General features: G+C 45.2%; 1 protein-coding gene across 7 annotated transcripts in view; it reads left to right on the forward strand.

The window, feature by feature from the left end:
• The window catches only part of Mapkap1 (MAPK associated protein 1), a 217,375-nt gene that overhangs the window by 144,413 nt on the left and 47,488 nt on the right, over positions 1 to 25,474 (forward strand). For 6 of the 7 annotated variants that reach the window (XM_059260122.1, XM_059260120.1, XM_059260118.1 and 3 more), the window contains one exon: positions 16,082 to 16,189. The exons of the other annotated variant lie outside the window; for it this stretch is intronic. In XM_059260122.1, coding sequence (XP_059116105.1) covers positions 16,082 to 16,189 — 108 coding nt within the window. The remainder of the gene's footprint in view (positions 1 to 16,081; positions 16,190 to 25,474) is intronic. 7 annotated transcript variants of the gene reach the window in all.

Consider the following 25,474-nt stretch of genomic DNA (forward strand, 5'->3'; position numbering starts at 1 on the left):
AACGGACTGGAAAACTGAGACACTGCCATCTGTCCAGTTAGTTCATCACACATTGACCAAGTTGCATCATTTCAAAGATGCAAAAAAGTCATTTGTCAGGCTGTTGAGAATTATGGCAAGTGGAATTCCACACATTATTTACATTGTTTTCTTGATCCGGTCATTCCCTCTCTTTTCCTTCATTCTTAACTAGCAAGTACAGTTCAGTTCCATAAATGTAGTTTCTGCACAAGGAGATCCAGGCATGCTGGTACCCTCAGAAGATAGAGCAGGATTTCAGAGAAGCACACCAGGAGCATGCTGAGAACCCAGCAGGGGACCTGGCCTGAGGGCAAGGGCCATTATCTGAGTGACAGAAGAAGGCCAAGTCAGGGTGTTAAAAATGAAGCCTTGCTTTTGGCCCCCTGGATTTTAGAGATCCTGCTTGGAGCAGCACCTGTGGTGACAGGAATGTGCCACAACCTGCCTGTTGTGGGAAAGGACGGAGGACAGTCTGGGAACTTGGGAAGCTCAAGAGAGAATAGCAAGTACAGAGTCAGTGATGGAACCAAGGGCAGTCCATCAACACAGGACTGACAATGTGGGGGACAGATGCCGTGGGTGAAGAAGCAGTGAGAGACACAGACAAGGAACCATGAAGTGTACACTAAAGGAGAGGAGACCAGTTCGCTAATTCCTAGAGAACACAGGACAAGAAAGGAGAATGGATGGAATGCCTGGAGAGCAGCCCCGGAAGAAACCTTCAGAGTTTGCCTCGAGAGAGCACCCTCTGAAGTGGGTGAAGAATGGATGACCAGAGGCTGGGAGGCACTAACAAGACCATTTCATTACATGCTGGGTGGTGGGCCTACAAGGGAACCCTGGCAAGTGGGTGGAGCCAGTAGAGCTTAGGCACTAAGAACTAGCAACAGGAGGAAAACTAAGTACCCTGTGTACCCTGCAGCCCCTTAGAGACCAGAGGGAGCTTTACCTTCCCTCTTCAGTGCTAGTTTGGGGCATAGCAACTGTGGAGAGCAGCTGAGTGGATTCACACAAACATCCATTGTCACCATCAGACCGTCCCGGCGCAAGGTTAAAGGGTGAGTTTGAGAGGTGAGGACCCCAATGTTTAGACTCTCGTTGTCCTATAAAATAAGAAGCTAAAAGGACTTGGAGTTTTCTGTTTCTGCAAAGATACAAGCCAGTCACTGCCATTAGTGCTTCCCAGGATATCTAATAGGAGCACCAGCAGGCCTGTGGCCAACAGCCATTGTCTGTACCAGTTGCAGAACACTGCCTCTGATACCTGCTATTACCACCATTTTCCAGAGTGAGAGACTGAACTGCTAAGAGAATGTGAGTGCAATATCTTAACCAATCTCTGGCCTCAGTGGATTTGAAGGGAGCCTTCAGATTTCCATGGATCATAAGACTTGGCTCTGTGCTGGCTCCTCACTGACTCTGGTTGGAATCCCGGCTGTCACACCTCTCAGAGAGGCTGCAGAGAGACATCGTCTCCTTTTTGTTTCTTTTCTTTTTGTTGTTAGGTGCTTGTGACTACACTCACCAATTTCACTGGGTGTCAGCGCTGTGTTACAGAAAATGGGTTTGAACTGCTGTGGTTTTGAGTGCTGGACTGGATGTCAGAAACCTTTGCTGTCACGGGGAATTCTGTCACTCTAGATTTACTATCTGTTCCCTACAGCTGAATTCCTCAGCAGTGTGATTTAGCATCCTGGCTCCCCATCAGCCAGTTTTGGCATTTATTTGAATGCATTACCCCACTGGTTTCTATAAACTATTTTACAATTGTTTAAAATAAATGACTGTTTATTTCCATAAAACCATCTGTATTTCTTTACAGAGCAACAGATAACTATGTAAAATTTGGTAATGTCACCACAACTCAAGTTAAGAGAAACATATTGGGTTGAAAAGTTAGATGCGTAGGGACAGTGTTAAAGGTTTCCGTTGTCTAACAAGTGGTGTCGGAGTAATCTCAGACCTCCTGTCTTACCTATCTGTGACAAGATGTAGGTGGTGAGCTCTCCTCGCCCTTCTCACATGCTGCCTGTAATGCTGGTGAGAGTATAAAACGGACTGGAAAACTGAGACCCTGCCATCTGTCCAGTTAGTTCATCACACATTGACCAAGTTGCATCATTTCAAAGATGCAAAAAAGTCATTTGTCGGGCTGTTGAGAATTATGGCAAGTGGAATTCCACACATTATTTACATTGTTTTCTTAATTCGGTCATTCCCTCTCTTTTCCTTCATTGGAAAAGGCTCCTGCTCAGTGGCCTCTAGCTTCTAGGTTTTGAACTTTCTTGTTGTCCAACCCCTGGTTCTGAGCCACACTGGCTCCTTGCATCCCCAGGAAACCAGTCAGAGTTGGGGCCATGTCCGGAGCCCCCAGCATTGAGAGTCAGATGGAGAAAAAGCCCCAGTCTGGAGGAAGAGGTGGTTGGGAGGGCTAACCAGGTGAGCAGCATGTTCTGAACACACCTGTGTGTTGAGACTATCCTGGGAATGCAGATGCTGATAGTGCTTTCTACCCAACTGTAAACACCTAGCACAAGCGAGCCTTTATTTGGGCTGCTGCCCCAGGGAGTCCAGAGGCAGAGTGTGACTAAAGACAATGCTTAGAGAGAGGAAGTGTGAGAAGACTAGCAGGACCAGGGGGCAGAGACTCAAGGGGCTGGAGTCTCTTTCTGGATTACCACGTCAGTCTAAGGGAGGAGGAGGAGGAGGAGGAGGAGGAGGAGGAGGAGGAGGAGGAGGAGGAGGAGGAGGAAGCCGTGACAGGCCTCAGAGGTTTCAGCTGCTGCTGGAGAGCTGAAGACAGAACAGCAAATCAGGCATCTGGATGGAGTGCGAGCTGTGTGTCAGCCGCCTTCTCTTAGTTCTTGAAACAACCCTGAGAGACAGGTGCTGTTTGTTGTTCCTCTGATGACAGGAAACTGAGGAATAGAGAAGTTAGATAACTTACCTAGGGTTACACAGGTAATAAGTGGTGGAGCTGCAAATTCAGACCCAAGCAAGGTGCTGTTTAGATATTCTCCATGCTGTCTCAGATGCCCTGGGCAATTGTGGGGACGGACTACTGACAGACACACTGCTTCTTACATACAAACTGGAGTGTAAGAAGGAAGCGTGGTAGGGCCTGCAGAACAGTGTGGGATCACCATTTGTTCTCTGGGTAGAAGCCATGAGGAGAACAGGGCAGGCACAGTTGCCATGCCCATGCAGTGACGGAAGGCAAGCCTGGACTGGTGTGCAGTTGGAGCCCCTATGTGTCGTCCTGCGGAGGACAGCTGCCTGGCCTTCGCTGGGCCAGCCCTCTTTAGCAGCCTCTTTGCTCCCCTGAGTAGCCTCTGCACCCAGTTAGTTGTGTGGGCCCTTCTCCCCGACAGCCAGAGTTTCTCTAGCAACCACTGAGCCTGGGTGATTTGGAGGAAGCTCCAGTGCCTACTAGCCCGCTGGCCCAGATTGGAAGGGCCTAAGATTGCTGAATGTCACTTTATAAATTGGATTTTAAGTGACATATAATACTCATATATGTCGACTGTCAAAACCCTGATATCACAATCTGTAAAGTGAAGAACAAAAGAACTATTTCATTTTGCACCCCAGAGAAACTGTAGTCAGTAGAGCTCATATCCTTATACATTCTAAATACATGTGTTTGTGGGATACATGCTGTCTTACATTCCACAAGTGTACACACAGATGTGCACAAGTGTATGTGTTGTTGGGGTTTGACTTTACTAACATGTAGCATACTCTACACATACTGTATGCCTTACTACTTTTTATTTATTTGCATTACTTAGGATTAAACTCAGGGCCTACACATACTAGTTATCACTCTACCATAAGGTACACACACCCCTGTTCCAACTTTTCTCTTTAATTTTGTTTTGTTTTGTTTTTGTTTTTCGAAGACAAGGTTTTTCTGTGTAACAGCCCTGGTTGTCCTGTAACTTGCTCTGTAGCCCAGGCTGGCCTCTGACTCACAGAGCTCCACCTGCCTCTGCCTCCCAAGTGCTGGGATTAAAGGCGTGCACTACTACCACCACCACCCCGACCTCTTTTTTTTTTTTTTTTTTTTTTTTTTAAGGACAGGTTATGTAGCCAAGGCTGACCTCAAACTCACGATCCTCCTGCCTCAGCTCCCCACATGCTGGGATCATAGACATGCACCACCCCATCTGGGTTTGTTTGCTTGTTTTTAACTTGCTCATGTATTAAAGGACCGTTCCCATGTCTTAACTACCTTAATTTCTTTTTATAATAGCTATATAACATCCCAGTTTACAGATATACTATAATTTACTTAAAGGCTTCCTACTGTGACATTTAAGCCCTATAGGGTTTTCAGTATTAAAATGATGCTGTGGTAAATGTCTTTAAACATAGGTCCTTGTATTAGTTGGACCTATATTAATATTTCCTAATACGGGCCCACAGTCGTGGACATGAGTTGTTGGATCTGAAGTACCACCCTATTGAAGCCACCCTAGTGAACAATGATCATTCAACACCTCCAAAGCCCTGGGAATACAAGGCTGAGGTTTTAAAAGCCCCACCCCACTTCAGGGAGGACCCTATAGCAGGGGGGAGGTCACAGACAGAAGTGTTCCTGCTCAGCTTTGTGGGTGCTTTAGGAAGCAGGGTCCCAGGAAGGTGGTGTGGAGGAGCTCTGAGCTCAGAAAGTTCAGCAGAGGCTGCTGAGATGGGGGATGCAGCCAAGGTGTGCTCTCTGCCAGCCCAGCCCTGTGCCTGGTATTCGAGAAGAAATTTGTTCTGAAGAATTATGAGGCTCCCACATTTTCTCCTACACAAAGGAGGAGATCCTGGCTGCACGCCCTTTCCTTTCCTCGCCTTGGCACTCTCTGATTGATGATTGGAAATGATGGCAATACATAAACTATTTTTCTTTTTATTTTATGACCTGGTAATAGCAGTAACATATTTCCAGTAAATGTTTTCTATCGCAATAAAAAAGTTGTAACAAGACTAGAAATGGGTATAGTTAAACCCTAAAGAAATCACACTTTCAGAGCTGTGGATTGAGGTAGTAACTCTGTAAATCATTTAACGTAGGGAAAGAGCTCCCCTTTTAAAAAAAAAAAAAAAGGCAAGGCAGGACCAGCAGCTGTTGTGGGTAAGTGCCTGCAGCCAGCCTGCTGGGATTTTGAGTTTTGACCCTTAGGACAGCTGCCCACTTTGACTTCCCCGATGCCCAGCCCGACCCAGTGGCTTTGTCTCTTTCTGGGCTGATGAATCATCTCAACCCTGTGATATATATAGACATAGATTTTTTTTAAAAATTCAAAGATCAAAACTGATGTGGGCTGTAGGAAAGTAGTTAGGCCGCAGGCCCAGCTCAGACACACCTTTCTCAGCATGACTTCACCACAGGCAGATGACTGGTCACTCCACAGTTGACTTACCCTCTCTGCAGCAGAAGATAACAAGCCCTGCCTTGTAGTGTTGTTGAAGATTCAAAAAAGCTGATATATGTAGAGGACTTCGTTAAGGACAGGAAGTTTCTGGTGTTGGTCACAGTCATTGTTATGCCCTGGGAAGGAAGCCATATTTGTTCTCAAAAAGAACAGGTTAATAATGTTGTCAGATTTGCCCAGCAATGTGTTGACATTTATCGACGCCTACTTTGTAGTAGACTTTGTGCTACAGGTAATCTTCGATTATTGCGTGCTCCTCTCAATCAGCTTACCCCCTCAATGTCGGATAAGAGTCAGGGTTTCATCCTTGTCTTTGTGATTTGAAACCCACATTTTAATGCCAGCCTACGTCCACCTCCACCTTCAAGGTTCAGATGCTCACAGAGGTTGGACAACAGCACACAGAAGTAGCAAATAAAGACTATCACGAGCTTTGCTTCTGGACACCAGGGAAGAGAGCAGTGTTTCCCTCCTACCTGTGGACAGAGCAGGCTGCCCTCCTCCTTGGTTAGGCTCTGTTCCACTCCAGAGAATGAAAGGCTCACATTTTGTGTCTTGGATGTGCTCTAAAAATCAGGCAGTTGCCAGCCTTTGTCTTTAATTTCTGATTCTAGCTGACACCTTCATTAATGGTCCAGTGCAAGCTTTCTTTTGAGTTAAAGACTACTGTGTAAAAGTGGTTTTGCTGTCCTATCAATAATGGTCATAATTTCCCCAATACTCTCATCAGCAGTGAATTGAGTCTTGCAGCAAAGAAATGGAAACCCCAGTGCAGTGGTTGGAAGTGATTTGTCTTGTAGACGGCGTCTTCTTTCAGTAAAATCAGGTCAGAGTGGTGCTACTGGGCCAGATGTAAGCCCGAGACAAATGAGTTGGAGGAAATTGATCATCTGAATCCTTGTGTTGTTTCAGTTACAGTCACTTTTTCATATCTCCTTTTCTTTATTTCCATCTTTAATAAGCTTTAAACGCTGTGATCATCAGACAAACTGTCTCCTGAGTTGGAGGCAGTCCTTAGATGAGGAAGGAATGCCCTGCCCACCTTGGATTGGCCTTCAAGTCATAGATGGGGGGGTGTCTGTTCAGCACACCCATGCCCATTCCTCCTCATACCCTGGCCAGCCCCCCTAGCTGGGTTTGTTTATCACACAGACTGGCCCCTTGACCAGTCTGCTCTTCATTGCTATGGAAAGTTAATGGGGGCAAAATTGCATTCCCAAACATTTGAACCTGAAGTGGCCAGGGCAGAACTTAGTTGATCTCTGGTGATCGGTTCAATTTAGTTACGATTTTTTGCCATTAGGCTAGGGCTGAATGATGGTGATTTGGTTGAGGCCAAATGTCTGCAGAAAATTGGCTCTCTGATAAGAGTGCTGTTATCAGAGGGGGCTACCTTCTCATTTACATTTAGATGAGTATTGATTATTTATTTACTCAGAGAAGTGAGATTCGTTTCCAATCTTATCTTCTCGTCTCTGCTTGTCAGCAGAAAGAGAGCTGGAGCTCCTGACATCAGGCCAAGATAACAGCACTTTGTAGCAAAGATAAAAGTTGGAATGGGCCTTTTTCTAGTCTTGACTGAAAGGATAAGTTTTAAAAATTAGAACTGATGGGTCATGCTTTCAAAACCTTTCCTGAAGGTTCTGCAGTTTAACTAGGCAAGAGAATTGGCTGATTGCAACAGCTCTGGCCTTTCTTCCTTTGTAATAGGAATTGTGTTTAATTTGATTATATTGGGCTTTTTCACTAAGAGCAAAGTGTATTGGCTTAGAAGGGTCTAAAGTGTGACCTTGTTGTCATGTTAGCTTCTTCTTATTTTATCATTGAAATTCCAACATTTTCCAGTCTGAGTCTTGGAGGTAGCGTAAGCTCCAGTGGTCATCACTTGAATGTAGTCCTGTGCTTACATTAAGTCAAGGAAAGGATGAGAGCTGCCCCCAGAGGAAGAGCCTGGATGGAGCAGACACCAAGGACAGGTGGTGCTTTGGGATGGCTGGTGCTGTGTCTACACTCCAATGGAGATGCCATCAGCTTGTCAGTGACAGCTTTGGCTGTGGGAGTCTCTCAGGATTGAGCTAAGCAGACAAGTTTGGTATGGTGGTCCCCGTCTACCAGCCTCTTCCAGCCCCTGGAGAGTGTCACCAGAGGAATCTCTCCAAACAACTGATTGTGTCCTCTCACTGTGCTAGTAGTGTGTGCTGCTGTGAGAAAAATTCCGAATCTTGACCAGTGGTCTGCCCCAGCTCCCACTGTGTCCCCAGGCTGCCCCAGATTCATCCAGAGTCTACATAGGTTCTTCAGGACTCTGGAGGAGTGCCTTTCCTGGACCTTAACCCAGGCTTCTAGTCCTCCCTCAAGGCCCAGATCAGATGCTCTCCCCACAGGGAAGAGGAATGACCTGGGTTGACCCACTTCTGATCCCACAGCACCTTGTCACTACCTTGGATAAGAGCAGCAGTTGTTCTTGAATTCACCTGCTAAACTGTCTCTCTGTCTCCCCAGGCTCCCTGAGGGATAGGCTGTTGATTACTCATCTCATCTCTTAGCTTGGCACATTATTGATGCTCAAAAGATGTCAAATGAGCCTGTGGATGGTCACAGCACATATCCTTTGGTATCTGTGCTGTGCTGAGTTCTGACATTTACTCATTTTCAGACCATATTTGTAGGACCCGAGAGGTCAGGAAACTAGGAGGCCTGGCTACTAAGCTAGTCTCTAATCTTAAATACTGCCTGTAGTATCAAAAGCAAGCTTTTGAAAAGAACTGTATACCCTTTTCACCCCACAGTATTGGTCTCCCATGAGAAAGAATATAGACATCTACATTGGTGCCAGCACTCCTAGCCACCATGTGTCCCCCCGACATGATAGCCTGTTGTACCCCAGGACTAGGGATTACCACTACTTTGTGCAGTGTTTCTGGTTCAGCATTAGCAATGATGGCTCTATTGCCCAAGCACTTTGCCAAGGAGAGTTTGTGATTCTCTCACTTCAGCCTCACAGCAGACTTCTGAGCAAAGTTTCGTTGGACCCATTTTACAGATAATTAAGTAGTACACCAGAATGCACAGCTGGCAGTACTCCTCTCCTGCAGGGCAAATACCAGGGCTCCCCCACCCCCTCAGCCAGCCTTGCCTCTTACTTGCTCATTCTTAGCTTTTTCTGACTATAAGAAACGCTTTTAAGTTGGAGCATGGCAAATAGTTGACATGAAGATGTAACCATGAGCCTTTGACTTTGTCCTTTCCCTCCCACGGGCCAGTCTTAGCATCAGTGGTCAGTTACTTTGTTTATATCCTGCCTCTATCCAAAAAGATTTCAAGTGTAGACCTTATAATAGGATAAAAATGCATTGACCAGTCAACTACATGAAAGGAAAAGGAAAATACAGGTTAAATGGCAAAGTGTCCTGAAGAGGAGCTGGCGTAGGTACGTATGCCTGAGTCACAGCAGTCAAGGTCCACACCGAGTGCCACATTTCCTAATGGGCAGAGGGGAAAAAGAGAAATGTGGTAGATGTTAGTGACAGATTTAGGCTAAGCTTTGTGACAGCACAAAAGCAACCAGGTACTTTGAGGAAGACCCACTCTCTGTAGCACCAAGGTCTTCAGAAAAAATGCACACTGACGGACTATAGGAAGGCTTTCCTGTCTTTCGACTTGAATAGGCACTTGCTTCCCATCAGGTTTCAGCTCCAGCTGGTTCTCGGCTGTTAAGATACCATGTGCTAAAACCCTTCATGTTTCTGTCAGGAGTCAGAGGGATCAGGGAAAGCACACTGAGCGTGTATCACCAGCCAACAGTCTAAGTGTTACAGCTCCGGAGGGAAAGGTATCCTGACTTGTCCAAAGTCTGGCTATACCTACAGCTGTGAAGGGAGGGTATCCTGCATACCTACAGCTGTGAGGAGAAAAGTATCCTGACTTGTCGGGAAGTCAGGCTATACCTGAAGCTGGGGTCCAGTGGGGATGGTCTCCCCACAGGATACGGCAGGCAGTCCTGCTCCTCTCCAAGAGAGCTGTTACAACTGAGCTCTGCTCCGCCCCGCCCCCCACCCAGGGAGCTTCCCAGCAGAGGTATCTGTTTATTCTCAGCTCTAGCCCAAGATGTTACTTCTGCTTCAGTCTGCTAAAGAGGAAACCCTTGCAGAAATCTGCTCCATCTCCAGCTAAAAGTTGTTACTTCTGCTCTGTTCCCCTAAGGGAGCTTCTCAACAGAGATTCTGCTTTACAATGGCAAAAGAAGATCTTCACCCAAAACTCTTTCAAGAGATTTACTTGGGAAGGAGGAATCCAGGAGATTGGCTACCTCTGCCAGGGTAAAGAAGGACAGCTGCCCACCGAACAGGCAGAGGGCTTCTTAGGGGCAAAGTTTTTCCAGGGAGAAGATTTTCAGGGAGGGAATTGGTCAGATTTCAATCCCCTTGAGTCTGGACAAACTCAGATTGGCTAGATTTCATGCTCAGGGATTGGTTGGTTTTCTTCTCAGTGATTGGTTGGTTTCATGTTCAGTCGAAAGCAGAGTTGGCTCTGGTTTCAGGGCTAAAGTGTTTCTTTCACTGGCCCTGGTCCAGGGTGGGTTTCTCTCACTGGCCCTGGTTCCAGGGCCAGGGTGGGTTTCTCTTTCTAGCTCTGGTTCCAGGGCCAGGGTGGGTTTCTCTCTCTAGCTCTGGTTCCAGGGCCAGAGTGGGTTTCTCTCTCTAGCTCTGGTTCCAGGGCCAGAGTGGGTTTCTCTCACTGGCCCTGTTTCCAGAGCCAGGGTGGGTTTCTCTCACTGGCCCTGGTTCCAGGGCCAGGGTTGGTTTCTTTTACTGGCTCTGGTTCTAGGGTCAGGGCAAGTTTCTTTGGCTGGCCCTTTTACCCTACAAACAGACTCTACAGATTTCTGTTTCAGTCAAGAGTCAGAGGGATCAGGGAAAGCCCACTGAGCATGTACCCCAGCCAAAAGACTCTCCAGATTTTCTTTGGGTGCTGAGATGTTTGCCTTGGGTCTCCAACCCCGCCTGTATGCTATAGCTTGGAACTTTCTCAAAGCGCCAGAGTAGTACGTTGTTGTTCCTAGACCATTTCATGCTGCGGCAGTGCTGCAGTAAATACATCATAGGAATGCCCAAACAGGTTCTTGTCACTATAGAGTGACTGCTTCCCAGAACCTTCCCTTTGTGTTCTCCTGTGCTGTGCACCAGAGGGCATGTAGCTTCAAGCACAGCTGTGACATTTTAAAACCTTTTTTTGCGAAGGTTGGACAGTGCCTTGCGAGTCATGTTCTGTTCAGTATGAAAGAGCCTTTCCTATTTTATAAAGTCATGTCTTTGGCAAAACACACTCATAGAAACTGACCCCACAGCTTGTCTTTCATACATGGCTTTCTGGCTGCTGTTCTTTTCTTCCATGACAGCTCTCTGGAAGTCAGACACACAGTTGATGGAGATGTAGTTTGGTATATAGTGGATGAAGGTTGTGCTAATCTGGATTGTTGTTTACTGAGACTTTGGTGGGTCATCACAGCAAAGAGAGTGTGGGCCTGGGCCTCACCAGCACCCAAGGGATGTGGAACAGATTCTCAGCTCTGAGTCCCAGTTCCATCCCCTGTTAAATGGGATTCATGCTCTTTACTTCTCAAGGTATCTTAAGAATAAATGAGATGATCTGTAGGGAAGGCTTAAATCAGTTGCTGATACAGAGTGAGCCTTGGAGTGATGGTGGGTGATCAGAGTTATGACCCTTCCTTCACCCCACTTCAGTTTTGAGATAGGGATGGTGACGGCACACCCTTAAACAGAATTGCAGTGTTCTAGTTTGCCTCTCTGTTGCTGTGATAGAACACCATGACTAGAAACAGCTTAAGAAAGGAAGTAGGAAGTACAGGGTTCCTAAGTGCCAGAGTTGATAGTGGCCGGAAAGGCATGGCAGCAGGACCAGGAAGCTGAGAGATCACATCTCACTGGCACACAGAAAACAGAGAAAGAACCTGTTGTTGGTTGTTTTTTTTCTTCTTTTGGGGGTCCACTACCCAGCTTCCAAATAAATCACACACGGAGGCTTATTATTACTTATAAATGCCCAGCCTTAGCTTGGCTTGTTTCTAGCCAGCTTTCCTTAACTTTAAATTATCCCATCTATCTTTTGCCTCTGGGCTTTTCCTGTTCTCTTACTTCTGTAAATCTTACTCCATGGCTTGCTGTGTAGCTGGGTGGCTGGGTGGTTGAGTGGCTGGCCCCTGGAGTCCTCCTCCTTCTCTGGCTACTTCTTTCTTCTCATAGATTTCTCCTTCTATTTATTCTCTCTGCCTGCCAGCCCTGCCTATCCTTTCTCTTGCCTTGCTATTGGCCATTTAGTTCTTTATTAGACCATCAGGTGTTTTAGACAGGCATAGTAACACAGCTTCACAGAGTTAAACAAATGCAACATAAACAAAAATAACATACCTTAAAATAATATTCTACAACAAGAACCAAAAGACATGGTGAGGGTATAAATTCTCAAAGTCCATCACCAGCAATGTACTTCCTGTAGCAAGGCTCCACATCCTAAAAGTTACATAGCTTTCCCAGAACCACTGACTGGGGACTATGTCATGAGCCTATGGGGGGCATGTCTCATTCAAAACCCGCCAAAGTCAGTATGTCAGACACCATACAGCTCTTGGCCCATGGATTCTTCAGACAGCCCTCTGAGGTTGATGCTATTATCATCCCCATATTACAGATGAAGAAACAGACAGGAGGTTAAATAAGTTGGCAACATCATAAACTAAATGGCTCAACCAGGACCTGGACCAAGGCAATTGAGCCCAGCCTAAGCTGTCTTGCTTCTCACTTGGGTCTAGTATGCTCTCATTACATGGAAGTTATTGATCTGGCCTTTTTCTGGGAGGGTGAGTGAAGTCTTCCTCTGCAAGATCTCTTATTCAAGCTCCTGGTAAGAATTTAGGTCTTGAGTCACATCCAAAAGCCAATGCCTATCAGCTCCTCACCAAGTTCAGAAATGGTTTGCAGCGTATTCCTTCCTTTCTAGGAACAGTAGGGGCACCTAGAGCAGACAGCAGCCCATAGTGGAATTCACTTTCCACACACTCAGAGCAATAGGAAGGTTCTTAAAGACGGCTGTGGGCAAGGTAGCTCGCTGATGCAGGATGCTGCGTGTGCTGGAAGGAGGAAACCAGCTCCTCCACATTGTCCTCTGACTTTTCCATACTGGGCCTGTGACGGCCGTCATCACTGAGTGTGTGTAGTTTTGTTGTTTTTGTTTCATGAAAGAAAGGTGGAAAGGTCTTCTTAGAAAGATAAGGAGCTCTCCTCTTCATAGGGGCCTCTATTGCCATGGACCATAGCATAGCCATAGCTCAGAGTGTTGATGAATTCATTAAAATAAATATTTTAGATCATTTTCATTTTGAATTATATAAACCACAAGTTAAGTGATTCCAAACCAGAAGAATCTACAAATCTACAAAAATCTATATTTATGATGTAAGCTGTGGCCTCTGTAATTAGCCAGTAATTTATAGTTTGCAGGAGGAGGAAAGGCTCAAGGCTCAAGAGTGGTGAATCCAAAAAGACCTTGGGCCTTACTCCCCTCTTCCTGCTCCTTACCCTGTGATCGTGGGCAGGTTTCTTCATGGGGTCCTGTCTGTGAAATGGGCTGCTGAGGCTGCCTTGCAGGTCCAGTTAGAGAAGAGTGTGGGCACTTGGTACATGATGGGCAGGTAGTAGAAACAAGAGAAAGTCCTAAAAGCCATGTGAAGAAGATACATGCTGATTTTAATAGAAGAATCTGAACAAAGACTCTTGAGAGTGTGCCAGGGAGTTGGTTTCAGGACAAGGGGCCCTTAGCTCCCCTGACTTCCCTGGAAATTTAAAATTTGCCTGAAATTCCCTCTGTGGCAGCCAGGCCTTGGTTCCCAGTGGGCAGAAAAGGGGGATGGGCACGCAGGCCAGCCACCAGTCTGCAGGGTGATTTAGGATGAAACTGCCTAAATGGATCTGTTTCAGTTGAAATTATTGCATGAAAAGCTCTTCCAAGTTCTACAACGTGTAGTGATTACAATAGTCTCAGAAAAAAAATGACATAGTAAGAAATTGGAAAATTTTTAGGTGTATGCAACATTTTAAGTTATAAAAATAACCTTTATTATATGGAAATTTGAAAAATACAGGACAACACAAAGGAAAAATAAAGTCATGTATAATCCCATTATTACAGTGTAACTACAGTTCACATTTTAGAAACAGCTTTCTTATCCTATACTTTTATATATATTTTTACAACTATAATTATTCTATAAAAATTGTGCCTTAGGGTTTTTTTGTAAAATAGCATACTATAAACATGTTTTATAATATTAAATATCTTAGAATTACTGAAGTATTCAACAATATTTTATTTAGTAAGTTCTCTGCTATCAAATCTAAGTTGTTCGCAAATTTTGAGTATCATAACTATCAAAATTAGTATCTTGGGTTGGGGGACTGCTTCTAGGACCTCTATCAGCACCAGAATCTGCAGGTGCTCAGGCCCCTCTTATAAATGGTGTAGTGTTGCCGGGTGGTGGTGGCGGCGGCGGCGGCAGCGGCGGCGGCGCTCGCCTTTAATCCCAGCACTGGGGAGGCAGAGCCAGGCGGATCTCTGTGAGTTCGAGGCCGGCCTGGTCTACAGAGTGAGATCCAGGACAGGCACCAAAACTACACAGACGACCCTGTCTCGAAAAACCAAAAAATAGATAAATAGATAGATAGATGGATGGATGGATGGATGGATGGATGGATAGATGGTGTAGTGTTTGCATAGCACACTCTCCCATAGACTGATCTCTGGAGTACATGTAGTGCCTGGCACAGTGCAGACTCGGTGTGGGTAGTTGCTGCATGGACGATGAAGAATGATGAGAAATAATCAGTCTACTGTAGACACAACTTTTCCCAAGTGTTTTCAGTCTGCAGTGGTTGAATACACACTATAACATAGATTGAGGGGGCTGATGGTTATAATTAAACTTTGTACCTATATCCCACTGTAAATTTATAAAAGTGGATGCATGGCTCTGACACATTGCTTCTAGGGTGTTGGGAATAGAAACCCAGATTCTTCCAGGAGCTCTGCACTGCCTCTGCTGCCGTCTTCAACTCTCTCACACCTCCTTCTCGCTGGCCAAACACACCTTTCAGAGTCAGAGTAATGAGAGTTTCCTGTGCCTCTCACCTTTTTAATAACCACAAGCAAATTATAGGCACAGTTTTGAATCTGACTTTTCGACCATTAGTGTTATCTGAGAACAACATTTGCTAGTTAGGTTGACAAAGAAGTAGTGAATAAATGTATAAAATGTTCTGATGTCTTTTCAGACCTGCCATAACTCTTAGGTGCAATGGGATGGGTAGAATTCTTGGTTGCCAGAATACTGAACCCATGTGTCTAATGTTTCCACAGATGTCTCAGTAAAAGCATGAACAGCTGATAGCTGCTACCTTTTCATTACCAAACCGAGAGCCTGAGACTCACTCTGTGACTTTCATGTTTTTTATTTCTTTGACATTCTTGAGCTATCATAGAGTTCTACACATACCTTATTCCTGGTTGAAATTGTGTGTGCAATGATAATTATAAGTACCTTGGCAGCAGTGCCTTGTGTGAAGTCTGATTCCTAAGCCAGGAGGTGCTTTTGTTTATTTGTTTGAGACAGGGTCTCTCTACATAGCCCTAGGTGTCCTGGAGCTCGCTCTGTAGACCAGGGTGGACTCAGACTTACGGAGATCCACCTGCCTCTGCCTCCTGAGTGCTGGGATTCAAAGGTGTGCACCACATGCCAGCTCTGAGTCAGTGTTTTATCCATGTCATTGAAAGACCCCCTAAAGGCAGTCTTCCCTCAGGAGAGACCCTCGCCCAAGGAACACACCGAAACCACGAATCAGATGCAAACAGCAAGAGGCTTTATTCAGGAACACGGGTACCTGGGGCGACACAGTCTCTCAAGAAGCTCAAGGGACTGGCGCGCGCACGGGCTGGAGCAGAGGGTTTTTATAGGGTCGGGCAGCCGAAGCTCGGGCAAGAAGCCTGGTTACAGGGTTTTGATTGGATGATGCAAATGAGGCCAGGTTCAAACCCAGGTGAGCTCGTGGTTTCTCCCTGAGCTCGCCACGCCTAGCTCCTGTCTAGGGTACAGGGTGTCCTTTTGACCTTTTAGTTCCTCGCTCTGGGGCCAGGTGGCTAACCACAAATGTTCTGTTTATTCCGTGCCCGTTAACTGAACTCCTCAGTGCCTCTCAGGCTTTCTTCAAAAACAGCTGAGCTAAGCTATGTTAGGCGGGGAGGCTGGGGGTCTTTCATCATCTTGGTCTTCATCGTACTCATTGTGGTGTAAGGTCCAGACATGGGTCCAGAGAGGATGGTAACCTGTTCCACAGCAAGAAATGGGGCAATTGTGTGTGCCTCCAGTTCATTCTGACTCAAACCTCTTACCTAGTGTGGGAAGAGCTAAAAACAGGGTGAGAAAAGCCAGTTTCTGCCATCTTGGATAGTTACACCCTTAAGTCAAATGTTATTGTTTTCAGCTTTCCCTGATGTATGGTAATTTCTGAGTGTTACATTCACCATTTCAGACTTCCTCCCCTCCTCCTGCCCCTTTGATCTTCCAGGACCTCAGTACCGCCTGGAGAAGCAGAGTGAGCCTAACATCGCAGTGGACCTGGAGAGCACGCTGGAGAGCCAGAACGCCTGGGAGTTCTGCCTGGTCCGAGAGAACAGTACGTTGGCTGCCTCCCTCTGTGCTGCTTTGTCTGTTGCAAACATGCTTAGGAGTGACGTGGTTGAGAGACTTGCTGGTCTGGCTTCTGTAAGCAGATGAGAAGTGACTCTTTTCCAAGGCAGGCCACGGCTCTCCGTAGACGTGTGTCCCAAAGCAGAATGATAGATTCTGTGCTATTGGGTAGTTTGCATCCTGTTTAGCACTCTGTGATTTATATTTTGCTCTTGAACTACATCTTCCTAATTTTGGAACAACCCTGGAAACAGCTTAGAAACAAGAGGCTCTTTCTCAGGCGAAGGCTCTTTTGTGTATACAGCAACTGGCCTTGTCAGTGTCAACTGCTTGACATCATGTTTTAGAAAAGTTTAGCCACTTGAATATTCTCAGCAGAAGGCGTCACAGTGACTCCAAGTGCCACACTGAGATGTGGATTTCTTTCCTTCCTGTCTCCAGTTTCTCTGAGTTGTGAGGTTTTGTCACCCCTCTGCTAGATGTTTCCTGAACAGGAGGAGGGTCCTGCCCACAGCACTCATGCTCCAGAACTGTTTCTTCTGCTCTCTCCTTCTCTCTTACGAGCTCACCCTCGTCCTTGTCCCAGCTTAAATGTCACATCTGCAGAGATAGTCCTGTCACCCAGACCTGCTCATTCTCATCTGCTCAATAACTGGCTGGTGTCTGCCTCCCCCACTGGAGTATAAATTTGCAAGGGCATTCCTGACCCATTAACTCAACAGCCTGCTAAAGACTGCATACTAGGGAAAAAATAGACCGGATGAGTGAGTGAATAAAAGATCTTTAGTCCTGCCACTGACTCTCAACGCAGACCAGACTGCTACCCCTTGACCAGAACCCTTGGCTACCTCTTCTGGAACAGCATCCACACATTGACCAATAATAGGAAGTGTACTTTGGGCATTCAGTGCAAGCTCTCAAATAAAGGTTGATGGCCTCACCATCTGCAGCTGGTTATAAGAATCTTGTATAAGAACATACAGAATTAGGGCTGGAGAGATGGCTCAGAGGTTAAGAGCACTGCCTGTTCTTCCAGAGGTCCTGAGTTCAATTCCCAGCAACCACATGGTGGCTCACAACCATCTGTAATGAAATCTGGTGCCCTCTTCTGGCGTGCAGGCATGCATGCAGATATAACACTGTATAAATAAATCTTCTTTAAAAAAAAAAAAAAAAAAAAAGAACATACAGAATTAAAAATCAGTAATGCCTAAATGGTCTAAAGACACTTTAGATAAATAGTGTGTGTTCTCTCAAGAATCTAATATCCGAGTATTTTTATGCAAAATCTGATGCTCTCCCCTTACCAAATAAAGCAGATATTTCAGAAGTATTCCTCCAGGACTGGGCATGGGGGTGTGCAGCTGTTATCAGCACGTGGGAGGCTCAGGCAGAAGGGTCAGGAGTTGAAGGCCATCATCAGCTACATGAGTCTAAGGCTAATCTAAGATACATAAGACCATATCTCAACTAAAATAAACATAAATAAATCCTCAAGGGTGGGGAGGATCCGAGGATGTTGAAATCCTTAGATGCTGGTGACAGCAGAGGAATCTAATATATATGATAGCTGGATATATAAGAGGCTAAGAATATTTTACACACGATTCCACTTTGGGGAATCTACCCTGAGAAAAGACATAAAATGCAACAAATATTTATGTACATTATGTTTTTCACAGTGTTGTTTCTGCCTCAGATTAAGAAAGTCACAGCTTAAGTTGTGTTCCTATATTGGGGGTTTATACAGTTTCTTAATATACTGACTGATGACAATAAAATTAGCCTAGAAATCAAGAAAAGGGAGAGAACATTTGTGTGCATTTGGAAATTGAGAAGTAAGCTTCTGAGCCTGTGAGTGCAAAAGAAATAATAATAGAAATTAGACAATATTGGGGGGAGGACATAGCTTAGTGACAGAATGCTGGCCTAGCATGTGTGAGAACTTGGGTTCAACTCCTAGTTGTACAAAGTGAACAAAACAAGAAGGAAACATTTAAAAGTTGTGGGTATGGCTATAGCAGCATGTATGGAAGTGTGGCAGCCTTCAGGTCTATATGTTACAAAAGAATAGTAATGAACTGAACATTCAGCTGAAAAAAAAATAGAAAAACAGAAAAGAAAGCCTAAGAGATCAAAAGGAAGGAAGCAGCAAAGATCAGAAATCACTGAGCTAGAAAACTCAGAAACACCAAAAGGACTCATGAAATCAGTAAACCTCTTTTGAAATGGATCAAAGTCAAGGAAGAAAAATATCACAGAAACATGGGTAGTAACAGGCATGAAAAGAAAACACACGACAGATCCCACAGTCGTTAAACATGTAGCACAGGAGCGTATGTGTGTGCGTATGTGTATATCTGTGTAAGTTCCCTTACCTGTACAGGTGCATGGAAAGCCATCGTCTCGGGTCTCACTGACCCTGGAGCTTCACTGCTCTGTCTGCCTGGCCGTCAAGGCCCAGGGCTCCTGCTGTCTCTGGCCCTCATGCTTGCACAGCTGGTGCTTCATCACCCACTCAGCCATCTCCCCAGCCCAGACACTCCACTTTAAAAGTTTGAAAAATGTAGATGAAAAGAATGAACTCCTGGAAAAAAGTCAACATCAAAATTGGCGCAAAAAAAAAAAAAAAAAAAAATGGGAATGTTCTGGTCAGTTTTGAAAATTTGAATTAATGATTGAAAACCTTCCATAGAGAGAACCCAAGCAAGCCATGGTGAGACACTTGAGAATAAAGAAGCCCACTCCCACCTGCCACTCCAGAGAGATGGCCCTGGAGCTTATGGAAGACATGAGGCGAGTGTGGCCTTGGTGCAACCCCAGTAATGACTGCACAAGACAGAAACATTTAGACTAGTCTTAGATCCAAAAATCCCAACAAATGGGTAACCCACCAAGTCCAACATTTAATTAGAAGAATCGCATCCCATTGCCAAGTGGGTTTACTCTAGAATGCAGAATTGGTGATTTGCTGCAGTAATGGTAAAAGGAGAAAAAGTAGGTACAGAATTTTATTTATCTATCTATATTGATTATTTCTGCCATTAACAGTTGTGTTTAGGAGTTAGAAAGATAGCTCAGCAGATAAGAGTGTTTGTTGCTCACACAGAGGACCTGGATTTGGTTCCTAACACTTAAGTCTGGCACCTCACAACAGCCTGTAACTCCAGCTTCTGACCTCTTAGAGCACCTACACACAGGTGTTTGTGTACACGTATACACCTGCACACACATGTTTGTGCATACATACACACACAAATAAGTAAACGAAGTATTTAAAAATAAGTTGTGTTTAGCAAGTTCGGTGAGGAGAGCAGTCATGTTGGTAACACCAAAGGGAAGAAAGGCAGGAATGCACTGTGACTCATACAGATGCTCCCGGTGCATGAAAATAGAGCTAGCAGTGCAGTGCAGCAATGAGTGCAGGAATGAGCTTGAAGTGGCTGTCTCTGCTTGGTGGGGTTCCAGGTCATTCATTTTCCTTTCTCTTGGTTCATACTTACATATTCTAGAATTTCTAAAAGAAGGAAAGGTGAGCGTGACATAAAGGCAGATTCTCATGGAGAGAGATTTATGGTAAACAGGTCTTGGTGTAACACTTCCTGTGGTACTCCTTCTGGGATAACTCATAGCACCATGCCATGGAGTGTCAGGAAGAGCTGCCCAGCTGTCACTTGCTGCCCCTTCCGCCTGATCATTGCTTCCTTCTCCATTGTTCCTGTCCTTCTCAAAAGATTCTCTTGGACATACTTGGGCAAGTGATTGACCAGTAGGAACCTCATAGAGGATTCTGTTTCATAGTGTTGACTTCCCAGTAAGTCACAAATAAGAGACTGTGCTTACTTATTAGTATCTTGGTAATTGTTTTGGGTATGTTCACACTTTTACTTGTAAAAAGTTATTTTCTTCTTCTTCAGGAAAGCAAAGTGTAGGAATTACCTTTGTTTCTTGCGTCCTGTTTCTCCTCCCGGAGATAACAGGTATCTTTCCAGGGCTGGGCTGTACACATTCACGTGTAAGTGAATAGTTGTGTGCACATGCATATACACATGCACACACTCATGTTTGTATTCCCTCCTTAAAAACACAAAGGATGACTTGCCGCATGGTTATCATCTTAGTGATGCACTGTAGGTTACTCTGCATTGTTTCACACACTTTACATGGAAATTCTGTGTTCCTAAGCTGCTGCTGTTACTCCGTAGCATATATCATTCAGATTGCTTTTGTTTTTAAAGTGAGGCCCAAGTTTCTTGTGTTAAGAAAAAAAAGGTGTGAGGATCAGTGACTGAAGCTTTGGCACCTAGGCCCTAGCTCACACTCCAAAGCCTCCTTCAACTGTGGCACCTTCCCGAGCCCCAGCACCACTTTCCCCAAGGTTCCAGTTCTGGTGTTGTGAGTCCAAACAGCTAGGAATGAAAGAAACCCCTACCAGTGTTTATAAATGATAAAGGCAGAAAGCAGTTGAATGCAATGGACTATTGTGACTTAGCTGTATAAAATAGATGCAGATTATGAAAAACAGTTTATTGTTTTCATAGAAAATGTTTAAAAGACTAACTGTAGAGATCCCAGCTGAGAACCATGTATTGTTGTCTACTAGCCATCTACTACGAAGAAGTTCAGTCAGCATAACAATATTTCAAAACTAGTTGTTGTTTTTCTCACTGTTTTTGGTATGTTTGGTCAGGCCAAGCTCATTGCCCTTCAAGAGCTATGTACAATGGGAGCCAAGTGGAGTGCATGCATTATAGCACACAGTGGAGAATGCGCTTTCCTGTCCATGCTGCTCACAGAAGGAGTCAGTGTATTCTCATCTAAGGTTCTTAGGATAGTACCTGGTGCATATTATCCATCAGGGAATGTTGGCTTTAACTAAGAAATAATGGTAGGACAAGCCTCTGTGGCTGGTAGAGCACTGGGGCACAGGTATGTGGTGGTCAGGAACCATGGAACCATCAGAGCCTTTGCCAAGATAGAGAGAGAGGGTAGTGACCTGGAATTGAGGACCAACAGAATTTTAGAAGCAAGGTACTTTCTGCTGTCCCAGAATGAGGTTCACTTTATAAGTAACATCATTGGATTAAAAAAAAAACAAAAAAACAAAAAAAAACCCGTAATGTAAATAGCAGCCTTTCAATTTTTCTTCAGTGGCATGATATTTTTTAAAACAACCACACCCGACAGTGTTTTAGAGTTGTTTATTGAGGCCTACTGTTACAGGATCTTATACTGGACATTTTCTAAGTGCTTTCTCACATTTTCTCCTACAGACATTATTCTCATTGTGAGGAGACTTTTCCAAAGCCAGCCAGATAGTAACCATGTAGCATCAAAACCTGAAGTCAGCCCTCTGATTCCAAAGCCCACTCTAAGCTACCCTGAACTTTGGATCCTGAAAATGATTGTGCCTTGGTCTCTATGAGAGAGAGGTTTGCACATGGACTGACGTGACAAGTTTCTGCCTAGGGACTGAGTGCTCACATTTGTGCTTGGATCTCAGCCTAAATAAGAATGTGACAAGCCAGAGTCCTTGAGCTTTCCAGTTTGGATCCTTGTCTCATAATCTACTACATCCTTCAGCCAACTGTCTTCTCGGAACTGGAAGCAGACCAGACGGAAGCAGCAAGTACATTCTGAGTAGGTAGCAGTAGACTCCCGTTCTAGTTCAAGCTTCCCTATAAATCCTGGCGCCACACTCAGCCTCAGTTTTCACTTCTTTCAGATGCTCTGGATGACCTTTCAACTGATCAAATGTGGGTCACCTGTCCAGGGCCTTAAAGAAACAGCTTCTTCCATAGCTTTGAGCTAGGTGCTCTGGAATTCTTCATCATTGGGGCCAAAATGTGCCCAAGACTTTATGGACTGCCCGGAAACTGCCAGGTACTATCTCTTTATCTCTTACTAGGCTGCTATCCTAATAGTTCAGCATAGTGCTTAAAGGACAGGTAGACTAGAACAGGTAGACCTTAGGTGAAGTACCTGCAGCCTCTGACATTGGGCACATCATGCATGGTACCTCTCCAAGACCCAGTTTCCTGTGGAGATGGAATCTGCTTGGGTGTCTCGTGAAGATGGAGTGAGATAGGAACACACTTGTAACAACCTTTTAGGAAAGTGTGGTCATGTTTCTTTTATAGAGGAGGAAACTCAGGCTCTGGAAGGGGAAGTGATCTGCTAATGTTTTATGAATACTAATGAGGAGCCTGGAAAACAAAACTGTCTTCTTCCATTATGTGTACTGCAAACCTGAACCTAGTTCCTTTGCTTCCTTAGTAAAGATGCTATGGAGAGAGGCGTCAGTGGCTTCAGTTCAGCGTCTAAGGAGATGCACAGAATGTTTACATCCTTCCATTGTTTAGTACCTTCCTGAACTTAACTCAGTTACTTAAGGTCACACAGCAAAGGCTGCATAGTCCCCCGGATAGACTGTGCTGAAACAGAGGATCTGCAGGGTCAGAGGCCTTAAAGACCCAGGAGAGTGCTGGACACCCAGCACTCAGGAGGCAGAGGCAGGCAGATCTCTGTGAGTTCAAGGCCAGCCTGGTCTATAAAGAGTTCCAGGACAGTCAGGGCTACACAAAGAAACCTTGTCTTGAAAACAAAAACAAAAACAAAAAAAACAAACAAACAAACAAAAAATCACAAGAGAGAGTAACTCTTCAAAGCCTGCTGGGACCCCTGACCGCCACATCCTGGGCTTAGTGTCCATCTCCTTCTTCCTCTTGGACTGCAGGGTAGACTGCAGCCCTATCGCCCTGGACAGTGACAGGCTCTTAATTGATACCCTGTCTCTCCTTGTTTGTCCCCCGATGATGTGTGCCTCCTGTACCGAGCCCTGATGCCCTCGCTCTGCCCCTGAGGACGCTGTGTCTTCACAGTCTTCGTGCTTAGACTTGACTCTCCCTCCCGCTACCACTGAATTAGAAAAGAGAAAGACTACCAAGCGGAAGGGAAGAGTGGTGCACTTTTCGATCTGTTTCCAGAACCTTTTGTGAAGCTTCTCCACAGCAGGCCCATCCTCCTCTGGTTTGCTCTCCACCGGGTCTGGAGACTCCCTGGTGGTCCCTCTCTGCTCATGGAGACTTTGCTTTCTTCTGTTACAAAGTACTAATCGCACCAGGGTCTTATCGTGTTCTTTGATTGAAGGGCTTTAAAGCTCCTTTATTAGACCACAGCAGTACTCATCAAGTACAAAGGGAAATGTGCTCATGCAAATAAACTCTGTTTACAAGGAGCAGTGACTTGTGACGCTCGTGGTCCATATTTCAGGCTGAGTTATTGCTGAAAGGCAGTTGCTTGTCTGGCGTGGAGGTAGGTGTTCTCTGTAAGGAATTTTCTACTTGACGTTGCACAACAGCTCCTTGCACACTCATAGAATTTCAATGAAACGGAAGTGCTGCCACAGAGTTCCTGTGTCCACCTCTTGCTGTTTGTTAAGGGGTGGTTGGCCATGTGTGTAGGAGGAAAGGTGAGGTGTTGGGCAAGTCCTTCTCTGTGAGCCTCATTTCTCTGTGGGATAGATGTGACAGTGATCCCGCCCTGTGAGGCTGTTGGGAGGTGTCAACTATGGAAGCAAGTAAATGACACTATATGTTAAAAGCTTATAATGAGCCACAGTGCACCATATAAGGATTGGCCATTAACAAAATGCCTGTGCCTCAGTGCCCTCCCAGTGCTCTGAGATTGTGTGGCCTTGTCCTTGGTATTCCTCCCAGTAGCCTCTTAGACTTCCCACAGTCCCTTTGGGCAAAGGAGAAGTGGACCCCTGGGGCTAAAAGCTGTGCTGACCTGGATAGGAAACAAGCCTGTGCCCTGTCCACAGGGACTTTGTGAGTAATGAAAGCATCCATTGTGCTATGTGGGCTAAGAACTTCCACATGAATTGACTTTTTCTCACTCCTCCTTTCTGAACCCCCCCCCCTTTTCATTTTATCATTAGGTAGTAATTAGTATTCAAGGGAAATTGGTCTTAATATATTAAAATTGGTTAAGTGCATTTAGACCTGTACCACAGCCAATGTCTTATTGGAAAATGTAATTGGGGACTCTGTGTATGTAATTAATTGAATTACAATTAAGAACTTTCATTAAGCGATACACTGGTACATTAGAGCAGTAAGGAAACATGTTTGACAAGCTGCAAACCCTGTCTGGGCTCTAAGTGAGGGCACAGAGCCTCGCACTCTTCCAGTAGGCTCCTGGCCCCAGAATGTGCCCTGCTGCCCCCAGTAATGGTTTGGGGAATGCATCAGGTGACATTTCCTGCAGTGATTGGATGGGAGGTAGGTTTCTTCCAGCATTGTGCTCTGTCTCTTGATTCTGAACCTCAGTATTGGTCAGATTATCCAGTCCTTAAGTATTCTGCCATGTAAACTGTCCAGTGTTAGGATACCTAGAAAAAAAAACCCATTACTTCCCCTGAGTTCTGAGCAAAAGCAGAGACATTGGAAGAAGGAGTGATGGGAATTTTGCCAGCCTAACTTGCAAGCAAAGCCATCATGAGCCCTGTGTCCCGCCCCGCAAATGGTCCCATTCCAGCTCTCAAGGATGGTTGTGTTCACTTTGAATGTGAGTGTGTTCACTTGTCCTTTATACGTTGACATTGGTCTCAGTTGTGACAGTGACAGCTACAGGATTGAAGAGTAACTAGAAAAACACTGGTCCCCATACACTGCAGAGGCAAGGGATGGTGAGAAGAAGAGAAAAGAGATTGACCCAGTGTGCCCACAGCCGGAGGGGGACAGATAAAGGGGCTCAGCAGCCCCCAAGACTGCCTTTTAGCTACTGAGAGAAGGCTTAGATTTAAGTGGAGGGCAAAAGGAAAGCAGTCTTGGTCAAGATGTGTCCTGCCCATCACTGGCCCATCATGGCTCAGCTCTGGTCCCTCCAGCAAGGTGAGTCCTGATAAAATTATTAAATTGTTCATCTGTTACTCCCTTAGATTGAAGCCTCACTCTCATGTGAATGGGAAGGGGGCATCTGTCCTGCGTGGTTCTGCTCTTGTAACTCAAGGTGACTAAAGTAATTCACTTCTCTTCCTTCCATCAAAATTCTGTACAAAATGAAGGCAGAGATGCCAGGCTGGCACGTGCTTTTGCTACCTGGTAGGCCAGGTGAAGAGTCGGTGCTTTTATCTAGCAAAGGTGGCTTTTGAGAGGAATCAACTTCTTTGAAGAAAGGGGAAAATTAGTTAAAACAATAGGTAAGAGAATATTCTAAGCTAGACACTGTCCATCTGAAAGCCCCAAGACAGAAGTGCTTGGCACTG

This window comes from Peromyscus eremicus, chromosome 4 (genome assembly GCF_949786415.1).
Source record: "Peromyscus eremicus chromosome 4, PerEre_H2_v1, whole genome shotgun sequence".
NCBI lineage: Eukaryota > Metazoa > Chordata > Mammalia > Rodentia > Cricetidae > Peromyscus > Peromyscus eremicus.